General features: G+C 31.0%; 3 protein-coding genes across 4 annotated transcripts; all 3 read right to left on the bottom strand.

The window, feature by feature from the left end:
* Positions 1 to 465: 465 nt before the first annotated feature.
* On the bottom strand, positions 466 to 2,858 carry LOC121232346 (two-component response regulator ARR2). The gene is made up of 4 exons (XM_041118119.1): positions 2,788 to 2,858; positions 2,453 to 2,615; positions 1,117 to 1,269; positions 466 to 766 (listed from the first exon to the last, which is right to left on the bottom strand). The coding sequence occupies exons 2-4, from the start codon at positions 2,613 to 2,615 to the stop codon at positions 702 to 704; spliced, it is 381 nt and encodes a 126-aa protein (XP_040974053.1). The 5' UTR covers positions 2,788 to 2,858; the 3' UTR covers positions 466 to 701.
* A 2,022-nt stretch (positions 2,859 to 4,880) lies between these two features.
* LOC121232344 (two-component response regulator ARR2) lies at positions 4,881 to 8,880 on the bottom strand. 2 transcript variants are annotated; one of them, XM_041118111.1, is made up of 6 exons: positions 8,388 to 8,880; positions 7,855 to 8,007; positions 7,363 to 7,743; positions 6,866 to 6,942; positions 5,569 to 6,738; positions 4,881 to 5,490 (listed from the first exon to the last, which is right to left on the bottom strand). In XM_041118111.1, exons 1-6 carry the CDS (start codon positions 8,569 to 8,571, stop codon positions 5,419 to 5,421), a joined length of 2,037 nt encoding a protein of 678 aa, XP_040974045.1. In that variant the 5' UTR covers positions 8,572 to 8,880; the 3' UTR covers positions 4,881 to 5,418. The 2 variants fall into 2 exon arrangements, with proteins under 2 accessions (XP_040974045.1, XP_040974046.1); XM_041118112.1 differs by having other exon boundaries at positions 8,672 to 8,820.
* A 2,392-nt stretch (positions 8,881 to 11,272) lies between these two features.
* Positions 11,273 to 13,348, bottom strand: LOC121232339 (meiotically up-regulated gene 184 protein). Its single transcript, XM_041118110.1, has 4 exons — positions 13,003 to 13,348; positions 12,834 to 12,885; positions 12,644 to 12,711; positions 11,273 to 12,190 (listed from the first exon to the last, which is right to left on the bottom strand). Exons 1-4 carry the CDS (start codon positions 13,153 to 13,155, stop codon positions 11,654 to 11,656), a joined length of 810 nt encoding a protein of 269 aa, XP_040974044.1. The 5' UTR covers positions 13,156 to 13,348; the 3' UTR covers positions 11,273 to 11,653.
* Between the last annotated feature and the right edge of the window lie 8,673 nt (positions 13,349 to 22,021).

Here is a 22,021-nt window from a genome sequence, read left to right as displayed (position 1 = left end):
TAAATATTGTGAGTTAAAATTATTAAATCAAGATTAAATTGAGTTAATAAATTTTGAGGGTTAAATTTATTATTTTATTTATAAAAATATGTAAAATTGAAGAAAAATATTAACTTTTTTATTGATTGTTCTTAATTACTCTTTTTCAAAATTGGTAGAGATTAAATTACTCTATTTTTTTTAAGAGATATTAAATTGCTTAATATCAAAATTTCAAGGGACCAGAGAGGTATTTGTCACTATTTTGTTTTATTACGCGATGGTTTAAATAAACCTGGGCTAAAATAAAAAGGTAAAAATTCACATTTAATTCCCAGGAAAAGGAAGGGAAAAGACAGGGCCTATTGAGTTAGAATAAGGATGGAAAGAGAGAAAATAAAGTTTCAAGGAAAACCCAGAATTTTCTTGGGTGCCAAACAGTATTAAGTAAGTTGAATTAAATTATCTTTAATATTTGATTTCGAGTAGCTGATAAAGTAAAGTCAATCAAACTTAATCAATTCCGAGCATACAAATGAAGATTTTTTTTTACTAGAAAAGTAACTAATTTACTCAATTAAGTTTCAATTATTCGATTTTTATCTCAAATCGATCTTCAATTTTAAAATTAAAACTCAATTGAAATCAGAACGTATTTCGAGCCTTCTTCCGAACCACATGCTGCCATATGTTCTTGAGCGTCTCAATACGAACCGGTTTGATTAAGTAATCACAAGCACCATATGTAACACCATAACAACTTGTTTTCTAGCATCTGCCGATATCACTGCATAAAATACAAGTTCGAGTCATTTCAGGTTAAAATTTAATTTTGAGTTTGTGTAATTTGGGGTTGAGGCTTAACTAGGTTTGGATCATTATAAAATCTAATCCTTCTAAGTTCGGATCATTTTTTAGTACTTATCAAATTATTTTCAATTCAAGTTTGTTTCAAGCTTAATTTTATTTTGGATTCGAGCTAAATGGATTTGGATTATTGATTTTCTATTATCAAGTCGAACTGAATCGAGTTTGGTTTAGGTTGATTGAATTAATTTTTCAAATTCGGATCAAAATTAAGAAGTTTAATCCAAACTCGATGAATCCAAAATAAAATGATAAATAATAGGTTATTACGGATAACAGGGAGATCCATCTCCGAATTAATATGCTTGAGAAGTTCGAATCCGTCCATGTCTGGCATATGGACATCACTGATAACGATATCAAACTCGTTTTTGTGCTCACGTAGCACCGACAATGCAGTCTCAGCTTTGTTGCATTTCGTAACTGTAAACATTCACACATCAAATTTATGAAAATAGGTAATCTCAAAAAAAGCAAAGCATTATAAAGTGGCATACTATCAATAGGCATTGATTCAATATCAGTTCAAATTTATTTTTACTTTAAATATATTCCAGTTTTCAGCTATGCTCGAAACAAAGATTTTTTATTGTAAATTTTCAATCATATGGGTAGACCTATTCATGAGTCGGATTTAAATTTAAAAAAAATCTGGTCTTGTCTCAATCTTTTCTTTAAAAAAAACCATCACTATTAAAAAGTAATAAAAATATTAAGAGTAAACTATTAAAATAGTTACTTATGTTTGTCTCAAGTTACATTTTAGTCACTTACGTTATCATGTTGTAACATTTTAGTCATTGAGCATTAATTATCATTAACAGTGTAACGGTAAGCTGATGTGGCACGTTAAATCATCATTTCAAATGAAAATTTTAGGTTAAATTATATAATTAGTCCCTATATATTTTTTGTTTGAGCAATGTGATTTTTTTCTTTTACATTAAAATAGATGGAGAAGGGAGAAAAATAGAGGGAAAAACAGAAGAGAATGAAAAAAAAGGAAAGTTAACATAAAAGAGAAAAATTAAATTGTTCAAAACGAAAAAAATATGAAGATCAATTGTATAATTTAACCTAAAAATTTTGTTTAAAATGATAGTTTACGTGTCACGTCAGCTTACCGTTACACCATTAACGGTTCAGTGATTAAAATGTTATAACACGTTAACATAAGCGATTAAAACGTAACATTTCAAACATAAGTGACTAAAATGTAAACTAAGGAAAACAAAAATGACTATTTTGATAGTTTACCCAAATATTAAAAATATATTAATTTTATATTAATATTTATATACTATAATTAAATTAAATTTAAAATAAAAATATTTATTTAACCCTAGCTCAAGTTCGGTCAAGTGGTCTACCTACCCTTTGGACAGGTTTACACATTTGGAATATACTTAATTCTCATTTAAATCTGAAAATCCAACTCAATTAATATGAATTCAAACACAATTCAACCATGGAATTTGAAAAACCTAAATCTAAAAATGATTCAAACTATAGAAGAAATAATACAAACCCATAAACCCGAACCAAAAAAACTTCAACTTGAAGTTAGTATTCAAAATGAAAATTTAAAGAAATTGTTGATTAGTACCTTGATATAAGCAGGTTTTTAGCATTTTTTCAAAGACCATAAGACATGTTTGATCATCGTCAACAACGAGAACACGCAAACCAGCAGGGAATTGATCTCTACCGTTCCAAGCACCGCTTGAGCTAGCAGTCGACATGGATCCATTTCCATTACTTGAATTCATCTGTTTAAAAAAGGGGGGGAAAATACTATAGAAAATTTGACATGAAGATGCTACTGCCTTTTTCACATGCTTAAATTTGAACTCACTAAGCAATTACAATAATAATTTATGAACAGAAAAAAAGAAGAGAAAAGAGAGAATAAATTATGAAAGAAAGATTTTTTATTGATACCGTGTTGAAAAACGAAGCCAGAGTTGAGAGATATAAAGTTGAAAAAGGCAGAGAGATTTTGTTTGAATTATTAGCATCGAAAGCGTTAAAATAATACAAAAAAGTGTCTTAAAAGATTTGTTTTTTTTAATAATTAAATAATAAAAACGTGTCACTATATACTCGAGTTAATCAAGTACTGTTGATTTTGACAAAATGAGTCACTTTTAAAAAAGTCTGAATCACTACTAATTCGACGAATTTTATTATTTTGAAAAAGATTCATTCAAGATGGAAAAAGACAAAATGTGTATTATTATCCTAACATGTCATTGTTAAAGTAAAAAAATTATTTTTAAAAAAATATTTTTTTAAATTTTTTAGAATTTAAATTAAATAAATAAATTTTCTAAATATTATAAATTAAATTTATAACTTTTTTAATATTTAAAATTAAATTAATAAAATACGTAAATATTAAAAAAATAAATTTATTATTAAGATAATAAAAAAAACCCACATGTGAAAAAAGTTGAAGGAAGAGAAATTTTGTTTGAATTATTAGGATAGAAAGCGTTAAAGTAATACAAAAAAGTGTCTTAAAGATTTGTTTATTTTTAACAATCAAAAAACAAAAACGTGTCATTATGTACTTGAGTTAATCAAAACATCTGAATCGCTACTAATTCAAAGGGTTTATTATTCTAAAAATAAGATTCCTTCAAGATAGAAAAAGATAAAATGTGCATTATTATCCCAACATGTCATTGTTAAAGTAAAAAAAAATTTAAATTATTCTCTTTTTTTTTAATTTTTAAAATTAAAACTAAATTGATAGATTTTGTAAATGTTAAAGGTTAAATTTATTGATTTTTTAGAATTTAAATTAAAATGACAAATTTTATAATATTGAGGGCTAAATTTGTTTTTTTTTTAAGATATGAATCAAATTAATAGAATATGTAAACATTAAAGTATTAAAATTAGTTATTAATCCAAAAAAAACTCACATCAATTCTAATCACCAATTTAGTGGCAACGAATGAGAGAGTGACGAAAATAATTAATTTTGAAAAGTCAAGTGACTAAATAAAAAAAGAAAAACATGACTAAAATAGAACCAAAAGCATAATTTAATGACTATTTTTTTATAATTAATCCTTTTTTGTTTTAATACTGCATTATTTAGATATAAACAACCTCTAATAAAAAATATATATAAATAACTTCCCTATATAATTTTATTGTCTAAAAGAACTTTTGGTAAAAACACATTTTTAGTCTCTTTCCATTTTGATATTAAATAAATTTATCCCTCTTAAAATCGGAGCAATTTAATCCCTATAAATTTTAAAATTCAGCAACTCAAGACAACCAATCAAAAAGTGAATGTTATAAGTTGTATATAATTTTGATTAGTATAATACTAAATTTAGTTCTCAATTTTTATATATTTTGTGTAAATATTGGTAAAATTTATAAATATTACAAGTTAAATTTGTTAAATCAAGACTAAATTAATTGTATTTAATTGTTCACTTTTAAAATTAGCAGAGATTAAATTGCTCTTATTTTTTTTAAAACAATTTGTTCAATGTCAAAATTAAGAGGGACAAAGAAGATTTTTTACCAAGACTTTTCTATCCATACAAAAAAAATGGCATAATATCTTATTTGACCCTCCAACTTTATAAAAAAAATTATTTTAACCCTCCATTTAATTTTTTTACTTCTTTTTAACTCTTAAACTTGTGTTGTTTATTAAATCACTTCAAAATAGATAAAAATATTAACGTCTGTTAACTTTGCTAACATGACATACACATGAATATTATATCCGCAATTAATTAATTTTTTAAAATTCAAAAAATTATAAAAATCATTAAAAAAAGTATAAAACTTATATAAAAATGCTTTTTTTTTAATTTTTAAAAAATTAACTATTTGATACGCCACATGCATGGACTACCATATAGATGCTACGTTAACAAAGTTAACAAATGTTTAAGGACTAAAAGAGTCGAAAAATTAAATGAGAGATTAAAATAACTTTTTTTGTAAAGTTGAAGGGCAAAATAAATAATTATGCCAAAAAAGAAAATTTCAACCTCACATAACGGGTTCAATAACCAGTTTTATATAAAAATCAAAAAATAAATACAGATACAATGAAAATTTACCAGAATTCAATGCCCAGACTTATGTCTAGAGTAAATATATATGTACATCACAAATCAATTCAAGAAGAAAAAGGCAGCAAATTTCATGTAGAAAGCCTACAATTGGCCCTGTTTAAAAATGGTCCTCCATAACTTGGAATGCTGCCGGACAACATCAAAAATCACCCTAAAAGTTAGTCAGTCAAGCCAGATTTGGTTACCGAAAACGATAAAAATTTTCGACCGAAATGCCTTTGCATATCATGCACCAGCATGATCTTCCTGAGGTTACTCATCCTTCTTGATTATCATTCATCGGATCCTGTTATGTTCAAAAGAAACTGGCAGAACATGACATTCGTAAACGATGATGCAGTTCTTGGAGCAAAGCAAATCCAGTTTCTTGAAGAAACATGAACTTGAGGTCCCAATCATTGATTTCAGAAGAGATATTATGTACATCATATAATGGTGTAGTGCGATAGGAGATCACCTACACTGGAATATTATCCAAGGAATACCCATCGAAATCGAACTCGTTTTCGACTGGTGCGATGCCTTGTTGCTGTCAGGGAAATCGAATTGTATGTATAAATGAATATTCCCATTGATAAGTGAATAAAAGAGAATAAAAAGAACCAACCTGTTTCAGAAGAGCAATCATGAGATCCTCTTGTCCGAAGTGATCGGTGAATAGATTGGAAGGATTCCCATCTGCAACACTCTCGGACTTGACCCGAACCGTATTGTCAGCACGAATTGTGTTGAGATGATGATTGACATTTAGCAGATTCCCAGGTTCTGTACTATCTCCGGCTGAGAACATCGCCTTGCTTACAATGGGTACACTCCTGTTTTGTCCATTTATTTGGCCCGAAGGAAATCCTTGTTGAACTAAAACAGATTGCGTGAGATCAAGGTTGCCTTGAAGAGAGTTTGAATGCTGAGAATCATCTAATATCATGCCCGCATTCTGTAGCTCCCAATTTTGGGATTTATATTGATAGTCATTAAATACATCGTAACTAGGCAAGAATCCCCCTGATCCTTTAATTTCTGAGTTAAAATCTTCGTGAAAAGCACCTTTCGATGTGTGATCAGACATTCCCGGTGTACTTCTGAGGGAGAAAGTATCAACAGGTAGTTCGGAAGCATGATTCATTGGGAAATTCAATATCGAAGAGGTCTGTGAAACCAGATTATAACCAGGGGCTCGGATATTTTCTGGAATCCCATTTCGTGTAGAGACATTTGCAGCAATTCCATTTGGTACTATAGGCTGCCCCACAGATAATGGAACAGTTGAATCGTTCAGTATCTGCACTCTCGACAGTGGCTGACCCATCTCGATCAATGATGAGTTGTTTTGCCTGCTTTGTGCACCGTGGGGAGCAACTTGCATATTTAAGTTTCCTATTGATTGTGAGGTGTGGCGCAAGCTGGTAAGCTGCTTTGACTCCATTGTTGTCGGAATTCCATGAAGTAAATTTACTTGCTTATTATTATTGTTCACATGTTGTTGCTGCCCTTCTCCAAATCTCAACTTTGGATTTTCAAAACTAAAAATGTTTCTTTGATTAACAAGGGGCATAGGTATGCTCGATTTAGCAGTTGACCGACCGAGCACAGCTGCTTGGAGTGTGGCAAGACATTGTGCAGGAAGTTGACCAGTGGCAGTAAGCGTTTGCAGATCGAACCCATGGACTGAAGACAGCGGACCGAAAGTTTCATCTTGGGGGTTCATAAAAGAATTATTCGGATTACATGAATGCGGTGATACCCCACTCAGCCTTCTAAGATACAACCGATATTTCTGATCACATGACAACGAAACGATTATCATCAATGAATAAAACATAATTTTGATTTCCGAGAACTATTTATTAGACGCAAATCTAGGCAAGTAAGAAGTTTGTATATTTAGTGAACATGAACTGTACCTGAAGGTGGCTAGCAACATTTTCTCGGGTAAGGCCAGGTACGTTCATCAACTCCAAAATTTTCTTCGGGACAGCCTCTGAAGTAAAACATAAAACGTCAGCAAATGTCAACAAAGAGAAACAAGAAAAATCAACAGGCAAATAGTTGTGGTCGAAGTCGATTTAAAACATATTTCAACCGTAAACAAAGACTTAATACTCGATTCTTTTGGCAAAAGTAACATAATTTTATCCGAAATCGTGAGCTTATATAAACAACAATGTAATACAACATCGATATTGAAAAAATCCCTAACCAAGGAAACACGCTTCAACTCAAATACTCAAGTTATTTGTCAAAACTGAGCATAACTGAATCCAACACTCAGACCCGAGACTGAATAACATAGTGTAAAAGCACAAGGGAGTTTCACCGGTTTTTGGAAAAGAAACACTATGACTATAAGGTTTTAACATATATAGTAATTTCATCAAAGAAATGGGTAAAAGGCTCATACTGTCAATGCCTAGTTGATTAACAGCTGCAACGAACTGTTGATGGAGCTCAATGGACCAAACAACCCTCGGCTTCTTTAGCGTGGATGTATCATCTCTATCGTCAGTTTCATCTTCATCATCCTTCCTCTTTTTCGAGCTTTTCCAATTTCCTTCATTAACCGAGGATGAGTAATCTGCGTCTTCAGATTGTTTTGGCTGCCGATCTCCTTCTTCTACACTTCCCGACTGCTCCAAGTCTTTCCACTCATTCTTCCTCTTCCGAACCACATGTTGCCATATGTTCTTCAGTGCCTCAATTCGAACTGGTTTGATTAGGTAATCGCAAGCACCATGTGTAACACCTTTCATGACAACATCTTTTCCATCATCCGCCGACATCACTGCAGAAAATACAAGTCGAACGTGAGGCCATAACGAAAGCCAAACCCGAGTAAATTGTTAATTCATGGCGAGTAAATCCATGACAAACATTTATGATAAAGAGTGCTTACTGATGACAGGGAGATCCATCTCCAAACCAATATGCTCGAGAAGTTTGAATCCATCCATGTCTGGCATATGGACATCGCTGATAATGATATCGAACCCATTTCTGTTCTCGCGTAGCTTCAACAATGCAGTCTCGGCTCGATTGCATTTGGTAACTGGAAAATGAAACAATCACAAATCAACCAATCATCCATCAAATTACTAGAATATCAACCTCTTAGCTCCAAAGGAACTCCCTATGTTTTACATATATATATGCACAAATCAAAGCAAAACAGGCCTTTAAAGCTAATGAAACACTTCAAGCAAATCTGCAGAAAGCATTATAAAGTTTCATAATTTCCCAAAATCCAAGAAACAAAGTCAATTCCTTTTCGCCCCACTATATGTACCCACAAACAAAATCGATACAAGCCAAAAAAAAAATTTATTGAAAACCTAAAACAGAAACAACAAAATTACTATCTTAAACACTGAAATTAGTGATCAAAATGAAGAATTAAAGAAAACCCAAGGAAGAAAGTTGTGATTGAACCATCATATGAACAATTTCTTAGCATTTTTTCCAAGATTATGAGACATGTTGGATCATCATCAACAACAAGCACACGCAAACCAGCAGGGAACTGATCTGGAACTGAAACTACATCTCCTGCTTTCCACGTAGTAATTGAACTAGCAGTCGACATGGATCCTTTTCCACCAATTGAATTTTTCATCACTTGAAAAAGAAAAAACCCCAGTCCAAAATCCAGAAAAACGAGAAATTTTGCACTAAAGATTCTGGGTTTCACATGTTTAAAGTTGAACTGGACTCACTAAGCATAAAAAAGAGATTGATACTTGATACCCAGAGTTGAAAATTCAAAGAAACCGAAGTTAAGATAAGGTAAAAATCGAAGGGAAATAGTATTTTTTTTCTTTTTATTATGGAGATTCATTCAAGTTGAAGTTCATTGAAGCTTTTTTTTTTAATTATTTTTATCATTTTTAATTTATTTAAATAATTTTTTGTTCAAATGTGGGTCAGTCCTAGAAGTGTGGATCCAGCTCACATATATAAAGTATAGTAACAAACCCCGAAGGTTAAAGTATGCCATAAGCCCCTGTACTTTTGAAAATTTTAAATTTAGTCTCTATACTTTTATTTTTCCAAATTTAGTCCTACTTTCTAAATGTTAAAGTTTAGGTGTGATTGTTAACACTTTTAAAATTAACAGTATTATCAATTGAGCCTAAATTTTGAAATCTAAAAAATAAATAAATTAAATTCTTAAAAATAAAAATATATAAAATAACTTTCAAATTTTAAAAAGTATCGAGATTTATGGCATGTTTTAAGCAACTCTAAAACATCCAAAATCTTATCTTACTCCATAACTAATGGTGTAATGAATTTTGTTTGATGAGTTTAGAATCAGATCAGATTGGCTGAGCTAGAGATTAATTGGTACACTTATTATAAATAAGTTAAAAAAATCGGTTGATTTGTGAATCAATACATTTCAATTGAATCAAATTAAATATTAGTTGAATTAGATTTTATAATTTTATGAATTTTAATAATTTATTTAATTTAAATTGAATGGACTGGTTAGATGAAGAATTAGTGATTTGATCGGTTCGACCACCAATCAAGTTCCAAAATATTAGGGTTTTTTCTATGTTTTTAGATGATATAGACCTAAAATTTCATTGAAAAAATAGAGATAAATCTCAAAACTATACATAAATTTTGATTCATACGCAATTTGATATATAAATTTTAATTTAGTGCAATTATACGCATAAAATTTTGATTGTAGTTCAAATATATATATAATTTTAATTTTATTTAATCATAAACAATTAAATAAATATATTAATTTATTTTTATATTAGATAAATATAATTATCTATGTATGTAATAGATAATTATAAAATAATACAATGTAAATAACTATATTAATAATTTATAAAAATTAAATTTAATAAAAATTTTATATATAAAAATAAACAATTAAATTTTAACTCAATTAATATCAAAATTTTTATTAACGCATAACGATATTGGAATGGTAAAGCATTACAACAAAAACTGATACAAGAGTTAGGGGCACCCACCTTTAAGGTGAGGATGGGACCCACAGCACCACTTTATAGGTTTCCACGTCAGCAGAGAGGCAAGTAGTATAATGTGACGTGTCATGGGACCCAACCGGGTCCCATCAACCATACCAAGAGAAACAAAAAGAAAAAACATTAATATGCCTACTTTTTATTTATTTCAAAAATATTTTTAATTCTTTCCTTGTTAATTTTTTTATTTGAAAATTATAATTTGATAGTGTAAATTTTAAATTATACAAATGGATTTAAAAAATCATGATGTGCCTTTAATTAGTTTTTTTAAATAAAAATAAGATAAATGATACATGTAATAATTTTTAAATTCTATTTATAAAATTTAAAAATTGTTATTATCAGTAAAATTTTAAATTGGGTCAAGGTGGAATTGAGATGATCTATATTTCGAGAAAAGCATATGAAAGAAGAAAATCTTGATAATATTAATTACGCAAATTCAAATTTAGATTATGATAAATTCGGTCAAAGATCGACAATGGATGATAAGGAGCACATGTTAAATATTAAAGAGGGAATAATCTAACAAATATGCACTAAAATAATTAGATAAAAATTACATATAATAATTATTTTTCTTTCTATTTTTATCAGTAATCATATTATTAATTATTTTTTTAGACTAATATAACACATATGATGACTTGATTCTAATTTTTGTTATTTGTTTAGAAATTATTTTTATCATACAAATAATTTTTTATAGTAATTAATATTTTTTAAAATTATAAATTATATAACTGAGTAATTACAATATGTACTACCAAACATGATATAATGAATTATAATATAATTACATTCCGTCAGTCAAACACGTCTAGAAAATTACAATTCTTTATAATTACAAGAAAGAGATAATTACATTTTCATTCAATTACTTTGTGATGTCCAAACAAACCCTTAATTTTTTTTATAAAAAAATGAAAAATTACATATATGATATATTTTTTTTCTTGCTTATTTAAAATTTATTAAGTAATAAAATTTTATTCATGAGTATTTTATATTTTTAATAAAAATAAATATTTTATATAATTGATTCAATTTATTTATAAATATATTTTTATATATTACTTATAATTTAAAAAAACTTATAATTTTAAAACAATATTCAGTAATAAATTTATAAAATACATACAAATTTCAATAAAAAAAATTTGATGCGTTTAGAAATACATATTTTTCGGTTAATATATTATTTGATACTTAGTTTTTATTTTAATATTTAATTTGAAATTTGAGTTTTTTTTATTTCAATTTGGTATTTAAGTTTAGTTTTAAGGTTCACTTTGGTAGTTAAATTTTTTTCAAGATACTTCAGATTTTTTCAGTCCTAATTCGATATTTGAGTTCGGCTTTAAGGTTCCAATTTTGTACCTGAGTGAGTTTTTTTTTCTTTATCCCAATTAAGTACTTATATTTCTTTTATTAAAGAGCACGAGCGAAATATTCATTAAGCAATATGATATCATTTTATTTTAGTACCAAATTAAAAAAAAACCTCAAACACCAAATTAAACCTTAAAATCAAATTCAGATTCACAAAGCTACCAAAGAAATCAGAGCAAGAAAATGAAGATTTTTCACAAATGCCTCAAAAACCAAAATTCCTTTTAAAACCCAAAAAAGCAATCTAAATTTTAATGCTAAAAGAATGAAAGATCCATAAATGAAACCCTAACAAATTTGGGTCTTAAAAACATCCCCAAATCTCCCTTTCACTGGTTCAAAGATTGGGGAGCCATAACTCCCTCTCTTTCCCTTCAAACTCCCTCTTTTCAAGTGCCTAAACCTATCACTTTCCCTATAAACCTCACTCCTCAGGTGTGGGTAGCCATGAAATGCATACTCTGAAGGTTCAAAAATAGGGGTCTCTCTTTGAATCCTATGCTTAATCCCATTATGACAATGATGATTGTTTGATGGATTGAACACTGGGGATTCCTTCCTGGAATTAACTTTCAAGCAGTGTTCTATTACCCTTATTTCCTCTTTCAATCTGTTCCTTATATCTGTCAAGATTTGCAGTGATTTCCCAGGTTTTGAACTGTTTATTGGGTGTTGTTGAGACTTAGGTTTAGATGGGTTTTGTGTGTTATTAATCAATGGATTGGGGTTGGGATGTGTGTTGTTGCTGCATTCAGTGCAGATGTGTTTCCACCTCTCTGAGTTGAATGCTCTTCTCTTTACATTGTCCGAAAGACATGAATATGCCTGCAACAAAACACTGTTTTTCATTATTCCCATGAACAGGGGCGGTGGAAAGGGTGCCCTGCTCTCCCCTAAAATGGGAAAAATTATAAATTACAAGTTTTAAATATGGTGAAATTGCATTTTAGCCCTTCAAGAATGATATAATTATGATTTAATCCATATAAAAATAGTAATAAAATTACATTTTAGCTTTAAAAAATGTCACCCTAAAAATTAAAGCCCCAAGCCAAAAATTTGACCTGCTTAGACTCGAAATAATTCGAATCCAAAATTAACTCAATATTATAATTGATTGTGATAATATTCGTTAAATCTATAATTACGATAAACACGACCCACAATGCAATCAGAAAGGTTAGCAATTTCAATACTTTCTATTTTTCTTCAACAATATGCAACCCCACCAAAAGAAATAAAAAAAGAAAAAAGAAGGCAATGAAAGTGTAATCTAACCTCTGAGACAAGCTTGAAGGCAACATCAGCTTTTGGATGCTTATTCTTGTCAGGATGAAGTTGCAAAGCTGCAAAGTACAAAAACCAGAAAACAAAAACAACCCTTTTTCAACAACACAATGACGGATATATATCAGTTATAAAACATATCCAAAAATTTCAATTTCTGGCATTGATTAAAAAAGCCTACCAAGTTTATGATAACGCCTTTTGATAAGCTCTGATCCGGCATCTTCTGCAACCTACAAAGGAAAGATCATGAACCAAATCAAATAATCCCCCCCCCAAAAAAAAAGGGTTGAATTTGAATATTATGTTCAAAAGATTCATTTAAAAGCCTGAAAAACGAAAAAACATACTCCAAGGAGACGATACCAGTCGATGAAAGGTGAAAGGTATTTAATATGGTGCCTGTGAGAACATGCAATGGGGTTTGTTGTTGAAATGGAGCAAATTTCCAGTACCAACTGTGATTTAGAATCTAATAATGATTCAAACCCAATTCTCCCCATTGTTTGAAGATTGAAAAACAAAGAGAAAAAAAATGGGGTTTTAGCCTAAGAATTGAATGAATCAAAACATGGGATTATGAGAGAAGAAATAATGTAAAATTGAAAGGTGGAGCGGTTAAGAAGTTTATTTTGAAAGTGGATCAGTTGGTGGGAAGAAAAGAGTATTGTTGGGGCTTTTGCCATTTTGGCTAATTTGATGTTAAATATCATTGAGAATTTCTGAAGGTTATTTTACCTTCTTCTTTTTTGTTAATTGTTTTTTTAGGGTTTAAAATGTCCTTAAATCAATTTTGGCTTTTTTGAATTTAAATTAGACTTTTTTAGTAATGATTTATGATACTGAACTGAAATTTTTTGGATAACTGAAAAACCCTTTCATTGATTACTATCTTTAATTTAGAAATTACAAAATTTTAGGGTCAAAAATATGTATTTTTTTAATTATAGGAGAAAATTAAGTTAATTTTTTGAATTTGTTTTTTTAAATGGGATTATAAGTTTAAACCTTCCATAAAAAATACATTTTAATAAATATAATAAAAATCAATCATTACACTTCATAATTTTCCAAATAAAATATTCCTTTTAGCTAAAGTTTACATAAAATAACAAGTTTCATTAAATTATGATTGAGTTTTAGTTCGATTGACATCAATATTTTTTAACAGTGCAGGAAGACATAGATTCAAGTGTGATTAATTTCACATGGAATGTGTAATTAATTTCGACAGGTTAACAATGAAAGTGTATTGAATTCAATCACATGAAATTGGAGCGCCTATCCAATGTGACCCACTCAAATAATACCTACCATAAAATATAAAGGTGTCAAAAAAGTGAGGTTGAAAATTATTATATACTTGTTTAAAAGTCGGATTATTCAGTAAAATATTGAATTAAATTCAAACATATTTTTTTAATAAAATTTTATTTCATTTAATTGTAGAATACATAAAGTTATTAATTTAAATTATTTTTTAAATATTTTGTAATGATATGGTCTAAGAATCTTTATAACACCCCAATTGGCTCAAATTCTCTCCCCATGTCTCAACCCATTTTTTAAATTTTCATGAATTCTTTGTGAAAAATCAAAAATTCAATGTGGATTGAACAAATGGCACATGGCTTTTATGGTTTTATTAAAAGAGTGTGGTACAAATTTTCCAATGGAATATTGTCCTCTTCTAAAGGGCTTGCCATTATATAAGACCTAAGAGCAATATATAATGGAATTAGCTTAGCTAGGGAGATTTACATTTCAAAAATTTTAAATATACCTATAGGTTTAAGACCTAAAACAAAATATATTGTGGAATTAGCCTTGCTAGGGATAATCACATTTCATTAAAAAAAATCATTTGCCTACATGAAAGGTAGATTCAATAAGTAGTAAATATTCGTACATGTATTATATTTATGTATTTTATATAAGGATAATGATTTATTTGGTCCTCAAAATTTATAAAAAAAAATTCATTTTAGACTTTTATTTAATTTTTTGTCTCTTTCAATCTTTAAATTTGCGATGTTTGTCAAATGACTCCAAAATAGAAGGAAAAATTCATGTTTGTTAACTTTGTTGATGTGGCATATGTTGTTCCAATAGGGTCGGAAACGTGTAAATTATTGTACTAAAAAATCACACAAAGTTCAATTCCCAGGAAAGAGAGGTGGATCACATGGATCTCTTAAATACCAAGTCTTTCCTTAGACAGAATATCCCTTCTATAGTAATTTAATAGCACAATTAAATACTACTATTATACCCTCAAATATTGAAAGAAAAATAGGACAAGAAAGAACACAAGAGTTTTAACGAGGTTCGGTAAATTATACCTACGTCCTCGGGCACTAACACCAGATGATAACTTTACTATCTCCAAAGTATTACAAACAAATTGAATTCCTTAAGAATTCTCAAATGGGAGAAGAGAGAAAACTAAGAGAGAAAGATTGGTTGGGATGAATTGAAATGAGAAATGAGAAGGCCTGTTTATAGTTGAGGTTCAAGGACCAAACAATAAATAGCCCATTATCTCAAGGACCAAAAAAAATTATCCCTTGCCACTTTTCCAAAGTTGGTGGTTGTCATTATTGATTGTCTCCCATTAATGTTAATGGCAACCATTATTAATTGTCTTCCATTAATGTTAACAATCTCCACCTTGAAGATTTGATTAGGATAATCACATCTTCACACACTTCCTTCAACTCCCCAAATTCGATAAAGCTATCTTTTGTAGTGCCTACAAATGCGCTCTCGAGCGCCATACACCTGAAGGTGCTCAAATTCTCAGGATGTTAATCAAGTTCAAACAATGATTAAACTTGATTGTTGTTACCACCTTGGTCATCATATCTGCGGGATTATCTGCTGTCGGAATCTTCTGAAGTAGAATTTTTCCTTTTTCAAAGACTTCCCGCACAAAGTGATATCTTACGTCGATATGCTTGGTTCTTGAATGATAGACTTGATTTTTCGCTAAATGAATAGCGCTCTGACTGTCACAATATAAACTTATGTGACTTTGAACAACTCCTAAGTCTTTCAACAATCCATTAAGCTAAATAGCCTCCTTAACAGCTTCTGTAACTGCCATATATTCTGCCTCTGTAGTAGACACAACTACTGTAGACTGTAAGGTAGACTTCCAACTCACTGGGGCTTTCGCAAGAGTAAACAGATACCCCGTAGTTGAACGACGTTTATCTAAATCACCAGCAAAGTCGGAATCAACATATCCAACTACAAACTGACCAAGTGCTTCATCCTGTTCAAAAATTAAACCAACATCTACAGTTTTTCGAAGATACCGTAGAATCCATTTCACAGCTTGCCAATGTCCTTTTCCAGGATCATGCATATACCTTCTCACAACTCCAACAGCTTGTGAAATGTCAGGCCTCGTACACACCATCGCATACATCAAACTCCCAATTGCATTAGCATATGGGACTTTCGCCATATATTCTCTTTCATCTTCAGTCTTCGGAGATAATTGAGCACTAAGTTTCAAATGAGAAGCAAGTGGGGTACTTACATGTTTTGTGTTTTCATTTACACCAAAACATTGTAATACCTTTTTCAGATATTGCTTCTGATTTAAACAGAGCTTGCCTCTCGGTCTATCTCTACTTATCTCCATGCCGAGAATCTTCTTAGCCTCACCTAGATCTTTCATCTCGAACTCTTGATTCAACTGAGCCTTCAGCTTATCTATCTCATTTTGGCTCTTCGAAGCGATTAACATATCATCAACATACAAGAGTAGATAAATGAAAGATCCGTCATGCAGCTTCTGCAAATATACACAATTGTCATATTTGCCTCTTGTGTACTTCTGCCTTCTCATAAAGCTATCAAATCGCTTGTACCACTGCCTCGGGGATTGCTTCAATCCATATAGCGATTTGTTCAGCTTACAAACCCAATTTCTACCACCAGCATCTGTGTATCCTTCGGGCTGAGTCATATAGATCTCCTCTTCTAACTCACCATGCAAGAAAGCCGTCTTAACATCAAGTTGAGCTAGCTCCAAATTCAACTGTGCTACCAAGGCCAACAAAATTCTAATGGAGGAATGCTTCACAACAGGGGAAAATACATTATTGTAGTCAATTCCCTCCTTCTGAGCGTAGCCTTTAGCTACCAATCTTGCCTTGTAGCGAATATCCTTCTTGCTAGGAGATCCATTTTTCTTTGCGAATACCCACTTGCATCCGATTGCCCTTTCACCTTTCGGTAATTGCGCCAACTCCCAAGTATTATTCTTCCGGAGAGACTGCATTTCTTCATCCATGGCGCTTTTCCATTTATCACTTTCTAAGCTTTGCATTGCTTCTTGATAAGTGATAGGAATATCATCAACAACGGGAAGGGCGTAGGCCACCATATCAGTAAATCGAGCAGGTTTACGAATTTCTCTCCGTGGCCTTGCAACTGCAACTGGTTCTGGTGTACTTAGTGGTTCTTGGGTCAGAATCTCTTTAACCTCTAATTCCTCCATTGTGGCTGGAGAATTAGACTTATTAACTGGGCAAATCCCCATCTGCTCAAACTCCACCTGTTTTGGAGTACACTCCACCTGCTGTGGAGTATTGCTCGTCTGAATATCTTTATCTGCTACCTTTTTCAATGTGGCAGATTCATCAAAGGTAACATCTCTGCTACAGATCATTTTCTTTGTGCTTAAGCACCAAATACGAAATCCCTTCACTCCAGAAGTGATTCCCATAAAGAGAGCTTTCTTTGCCCTCGGATCTAACTTTGACTCCTTCACATGGTAATATGCAGTGGTTCCAAACACATGTAAGGAATCATAATCTGTAGCCGGTTTTCCAGACCATACCTCCATAGGAGTTTTTCTTTCTAATGCAGATGATGGCAAACGATTAACAAGATGGCCAGCGTATGTCACAGCCTCAGCCCAAAATTGCTTGCCCAACCCAGCATTGGACAACATACATCGAACTTTCTCCAGCAATGTTCGATTCATACGCTCTGCCAATCTATTCTGCTGTGGTGTATCCCTAACTGTGAAGTGTCGAACAATACCATACTCTTGGCACACATCGAAGAACGGATCACTTTTATATTCCCCTCCATTGTCCGTCCTAAGTCGCTTGATTTTCTTGCCAGTCTGGTTTTCGATCATAGTTTTCCATTTAAGAAAAACTCTAAGCACTTCATCCTTAGTTCTCATGGTATACACCCAAACTCTTCTGGAAAAGTCATCAACAAAAGTAACAAAGTAGTGTTTTCCTCCCAATGAAGGTGTCTTGGAAGGCCCCCACACATCTGAGTGAACATATTCTAAAATACCTTTTGTATTATGGATAGCAGTGCCAAATTTCACTCTCTTTTGCTTTCCCAGAACACAATGCTCGCAAAATTTTAATTTGCAAGCCTTTGCACATTTCAACAATCCTTGCTTTGCCAGGATTTGCAAGGATTTTTCGCTGGCATGTCCCAACTTCATATGCCACAACTGTATTGAGTCCAATTCTTTGTTGCCGGAAGCTGCAGCGACTGCTCCAATAACTGTACTACCTTGGTAGTAATATAAGTTATTTTTCCTGATGCCCTTCAATATCACAAGTGCGCCAGATGTCACTTTCAAAACCCCATCTCTCATAGTAACAACTGAACCATTGGATTCCAGGGCTCCCAATGAGATGAGATTTTTCTTCAAACTAGGCACGTACCGAACATCAGTCAGAACTCTGGTTGATCCATCTTTATTCTTTAATTGGATTGAACCTATTCCAACAGTTTTACAGGCATTGTCATTGCCCATATAAACAACTCCTCCATTTAGTTCTACTAAATCAGAGAACCACTCCCGGTTAGGGGACATATGATAGGTACAACCCGAATCCAATATCCACTCATCTGAATGGAACGACGATGATGATGCAACCAGTGATAGTTCAGAGTCACTGGTATCATGCTTTGCAACACAAGCATCTACAGCAGCTTTTCCCTTATTCTTCAGCTTTGGACAATTTTTCTTCCAGTGGCCTTTCTCATGACAAAAAGCACATTCATCTTTCCCGAGTCTGGACTTTGACTTTGATCTCCCCTTTTGAGTTTTCTTCCGAGTGTATGAACGACCTCGGACTACTAAAGCTTCTGTATCTCTGATTGAGTTTTTTCTGTTTGTCCTTCTTTCTCTGTTCATAACTGTATAAGGCTGCACAGACTTCGCTCAGAGATATATCACTCCTACCATGAAGTAGAGTAGTTTCTAGGAACTCAAACTCCTCAGGAAGTGACCCCAACAGCATCAAAGCCAAATCTTCATCTTTGAATGTCTCATCCATATTCAGCAAATCAGTAACTAACTGATTAAATTTGGTGATGTGATCATTCATTGTGGTACTTGGGACGTATGTGAAGCGAAACAGTCTTTTCTTCAAGTGGAGCTTATTTTGACTGTTTTTCTTCAAAAAATTTTCTTCAAGTGCCACCCACAACTTATTTGCAGAAGTCTCCTTTGAAAAAGCATACCTCTGCTCTCGAGAAAGGCATGATCGAATTGTGCCACATGCCAACCGATTGATCGCCTTCCAATCTTTCTCCTGTACATCATCTGGTTTCTCTTCATCAATGGCAATGTCTAGACCCTGCTGAAAAAGGGCATCTAGAACCTCACTTTGCCACATACCAAAATGGCCCGTGCCATCAAAGATCTCCACGGCCAATCTTGCATTTGCAATTGTCGGTCTTGTCCACATGGACGATGTTGAAGCTCCTACACCGACCGTTTTCTCCATAATCTTTCAATATACCTAAGGAAATCTTTTCTGATGTGGAAGATCAGTTCAAACTGCAACCACAGAGCATACAACGATTAACCTTCGGCTCTTGATACCACTTGTTGTTCCAATAGGGTCGGAAGCGTGTAAATTATTGTACTAAAAAATCACACAAAGTTCAATTCCCAGGAAAGAGAGGTGGATCACATGGATCTCTTAAATACCAAGTCTTTCCTTAGACAGAATGTCCCTTCTATAGTAATTTAATAGCACAATTAAATACTATTATTATACCCTCAAATATTGAAAGAAAAATAGGACAAGAAAGAACACAAGAGTTTTAACGAGGTTCGGTAAATTATACCTACGTCCTCGGGCACTAACACCAGATGATAACTTTACTATCTCCAAAGTATTACAAACAAATAGAATTCCTTAAGAATTCTCAAATGGGAGAAGAGAGAAAACTAAGAGAGAAAGATTGGTTGGGATGAATTGAAATGAGAAATGAGAAGGCCTATTTATAGTTGAGGTTCAAGGACCAAACAATAAATAGCCCATTATCTCAAGGACCAAAAAAAAATTATCCCTTGCCACTTTTCCAAAGTTGGTGGTTGTCATTATTGATTGTCTCCCATTAATGTTAATGGCAACCATTATTAATTGTCTTCCATTAATGTTAATAGCATACACATGGATTGCTATGTCAATAATTAATTAATTTTAAAATTAGAAAAATTCCAATTTTTTTATAAAAACTATAAAAATTATAAAAAATATGTTTAATCTTTAAAAATTAATTAATTGCTAATGTAGCATACACATGGTTTGCCACACAGATGCCATATCAACATTGTTAATTTTTCTATCCATTTTGGATTGATTTGACAAACAATGTAAATTTAAAGACCAAAAAAAGTGAAAATTTAAATGTAAGCTATTTTTTTTTGTAAACTTTAAGGGTTAAATAAGTCATTATGCCTTTTACATATTAACAGAGTGTTTAAATGTAGAGGTGGATCTTAGGCTCTTAAGCACCCCTCCAAATAAAAAAATTACATTTTTGTATAAATGATGGAATTATAATTTAATACATGAAGAAATTATATTTTAACTCCTCAAAATAAAAAATATATGTTTAGTCCCTTCAAAAATAATAAAATCATAAATTTGTAATTCAATTCCTACCTCATTAAAAAAATTCTAAATATACCCAAAACTTATTTTTTGGGCCGTTATGTATAAACTTTTATTTAATAAATTATATTTTACATGGACTTTATATTTTATATAATTATACAAATAAAACTTTAATTTTAATTTAATTTTACACATTCGTTATGTTCAACAAATCTAATTATTTATGTTTAGCAAAAAAATTATATTTTCACGTTAAATGTTAAACTTGAAATTTGTATAGTTTTGAATTTCATATTTTATATTTTAATTTTTTTTGTATAATATTGAAAAATACAATATCTACCCAAAAAAAAAGTCAACTTCGAGCAGTTGAAATTCAAAGTCCAATGCAAAATTTTAATTGTGGAAACTAAGTAGGTTATAGGTAAAATGGATTGGGAATATCGAAGTGTATGCAAATGTTTATTTTATGTCTGATATCTATATAAAGACATTTCATGGTACTCGATGAAGTTATATATATATTGGAACGAAGCCTTAATGGTTCTAAATTTCGTTGTTTTGGATGGAAGTAGTCTTACACGGTTCAGATTTATAATAAATCCAAATGAATATAGACATTGGGATTATTGGGACATGTTATTTGTTGGGTACTTGGTTTTCACACTTTTTTTTAATTGTATATTAATTAAATTTATTATCGAGTATAATCAACTTGAGATATTGTTTATAGGATATCGAGTTTCTTAATATTTGACTCAATTTTTATTTTATTTTATACAATTCACACATCACCGGTAAGAGCAAATTGCTACCAACATACACTATAAATAGATAATTCTTGCGACTCAAACCAACAATACAGATAATAAGGTGAACACCCTTAACCAACGGATCAACAACGGTGGTTTCCAACCTGTCTTTTTTAATACTCAAAAGTCAAAATATGTGGATTCAAATCATGGTGGTCGATATCGTTCCGTTCCAGTCCTAAATTGGTTCCAAGTGATTTGTGTTTCATATTGGTAAAAAATTCTGTGCGTTTTGACCATTTCGATGTGTTTTTGTCTATTTCAGTCAATTTCAACTTGTACCAGTACATACCTTCTCGTACTAGCTAGTTGGTATAAAATTTTGATATTTTAAATTAATTTATTTTAACCATCTTAATTGTTCTATAACTATATTTAAAATTAAAAAATATTAAATTTATTTATTTAACGTAATTAATACAGTGAAAAAACTTAATTAATAATTTTAAAACTTATATTTACATATAAATATGTTTTTATAAATGTAATTGAGATATATTTGCAAGTATATTATTATTTTATTAAAATAATATATAATTTATTAAAAAACTAAAAAAAATTAGACTATATACATATATAATATTTAAATGTATATGTAACTTCTCAAAAAAAATATTTAAATGTGAAAAATATTTAAAAATATTGATGAACCC

The sequence above is a fragment of the Gossypium hirsutum genome, chromosome A01, assembly GCF_007990345.1.
Source record: "Gossypium hirsutum isolate 1008001.06 chromosome A01, Gossypium_hirsutum_v2.1, whole genome shotgun sequence".
In the NCBI taxonomy this organism is placed as follows: Eukaryota; Viridiplantae; Streptophyta; class Magnoliopsida; order Malvales; family Malvaceae; genus Gossypium; species Gossypium hirsutum.
The sequence above is the reverse complement of the archived record's forward strand: the minus strand, read 5'-3'. Positions and strand labels throughout refer to the sequence as shown.

Bases quoted from the DNA above. Each gene is read 5' to 3' on its own strand.
- LOC121232346 (XM_041118119.1), bottom strand. From the start codon at position 2,615: ATGAATTCAAGTAATGGAAATGGATCCATGTCGACTGCTAGCTCAAGC. The intron at 1,270-2,452 runs GTACTAATCAAC...GAATGTTTACAG, and splicing joins AAAAACCTGCTTATATCAAG to TTACGAAATGCAACAAAGCT. The intron at 767-1,116 runs GTAATAACCTAT...TATTTTATGCAG, and splicing joins GATGGATCTCCCTGTTATCC to TGATATCGGCAGATGCTAGA.
- LOC121232344 (XM_041118111.1), bottom strand. From the start codon at position 8,571: ATGAAAAATTCAATTGGTGGAAAAGGATCCATGTCGACTGCTAGTTCA. The intron at 6,943-7,362 runs GTATGAGCCTTT...GTTTTACTTCAG, and splicing joins TAATCAACTAGGCATTGACA to AGGCTGTCCCGAAGAAAATT. The intron at 6,739-6,865 runs GTACAGTTCATG...TCATGTGATCAG, and splicing joins ATGTTGCTAGCCACCTTCAG to AAATATCGGTTGTATCTTAG.
- LOC121232339 (XM_041118110.1), bottom strand. From the start codon at position 13,155: ATGGGGAGAATTGGGTTTGAATCATTATTAGATTCTAAATCACAGTTG. The intron at 12,886-13,002 runs GTATGTTTTTTC...TTTCCTTTGTAG, and splicing joins ACTGGTATCGTCTCCTTGGA to GTTGCAGAAGATGCCGGATC. The intron at 12,712-12,833 runs GTAGGCTTTTTT...TGTACTTTGCAG, and splicing joins AAGGCGTTATCATAAACTTG to CTTTGCAACTTCATCCTGAC.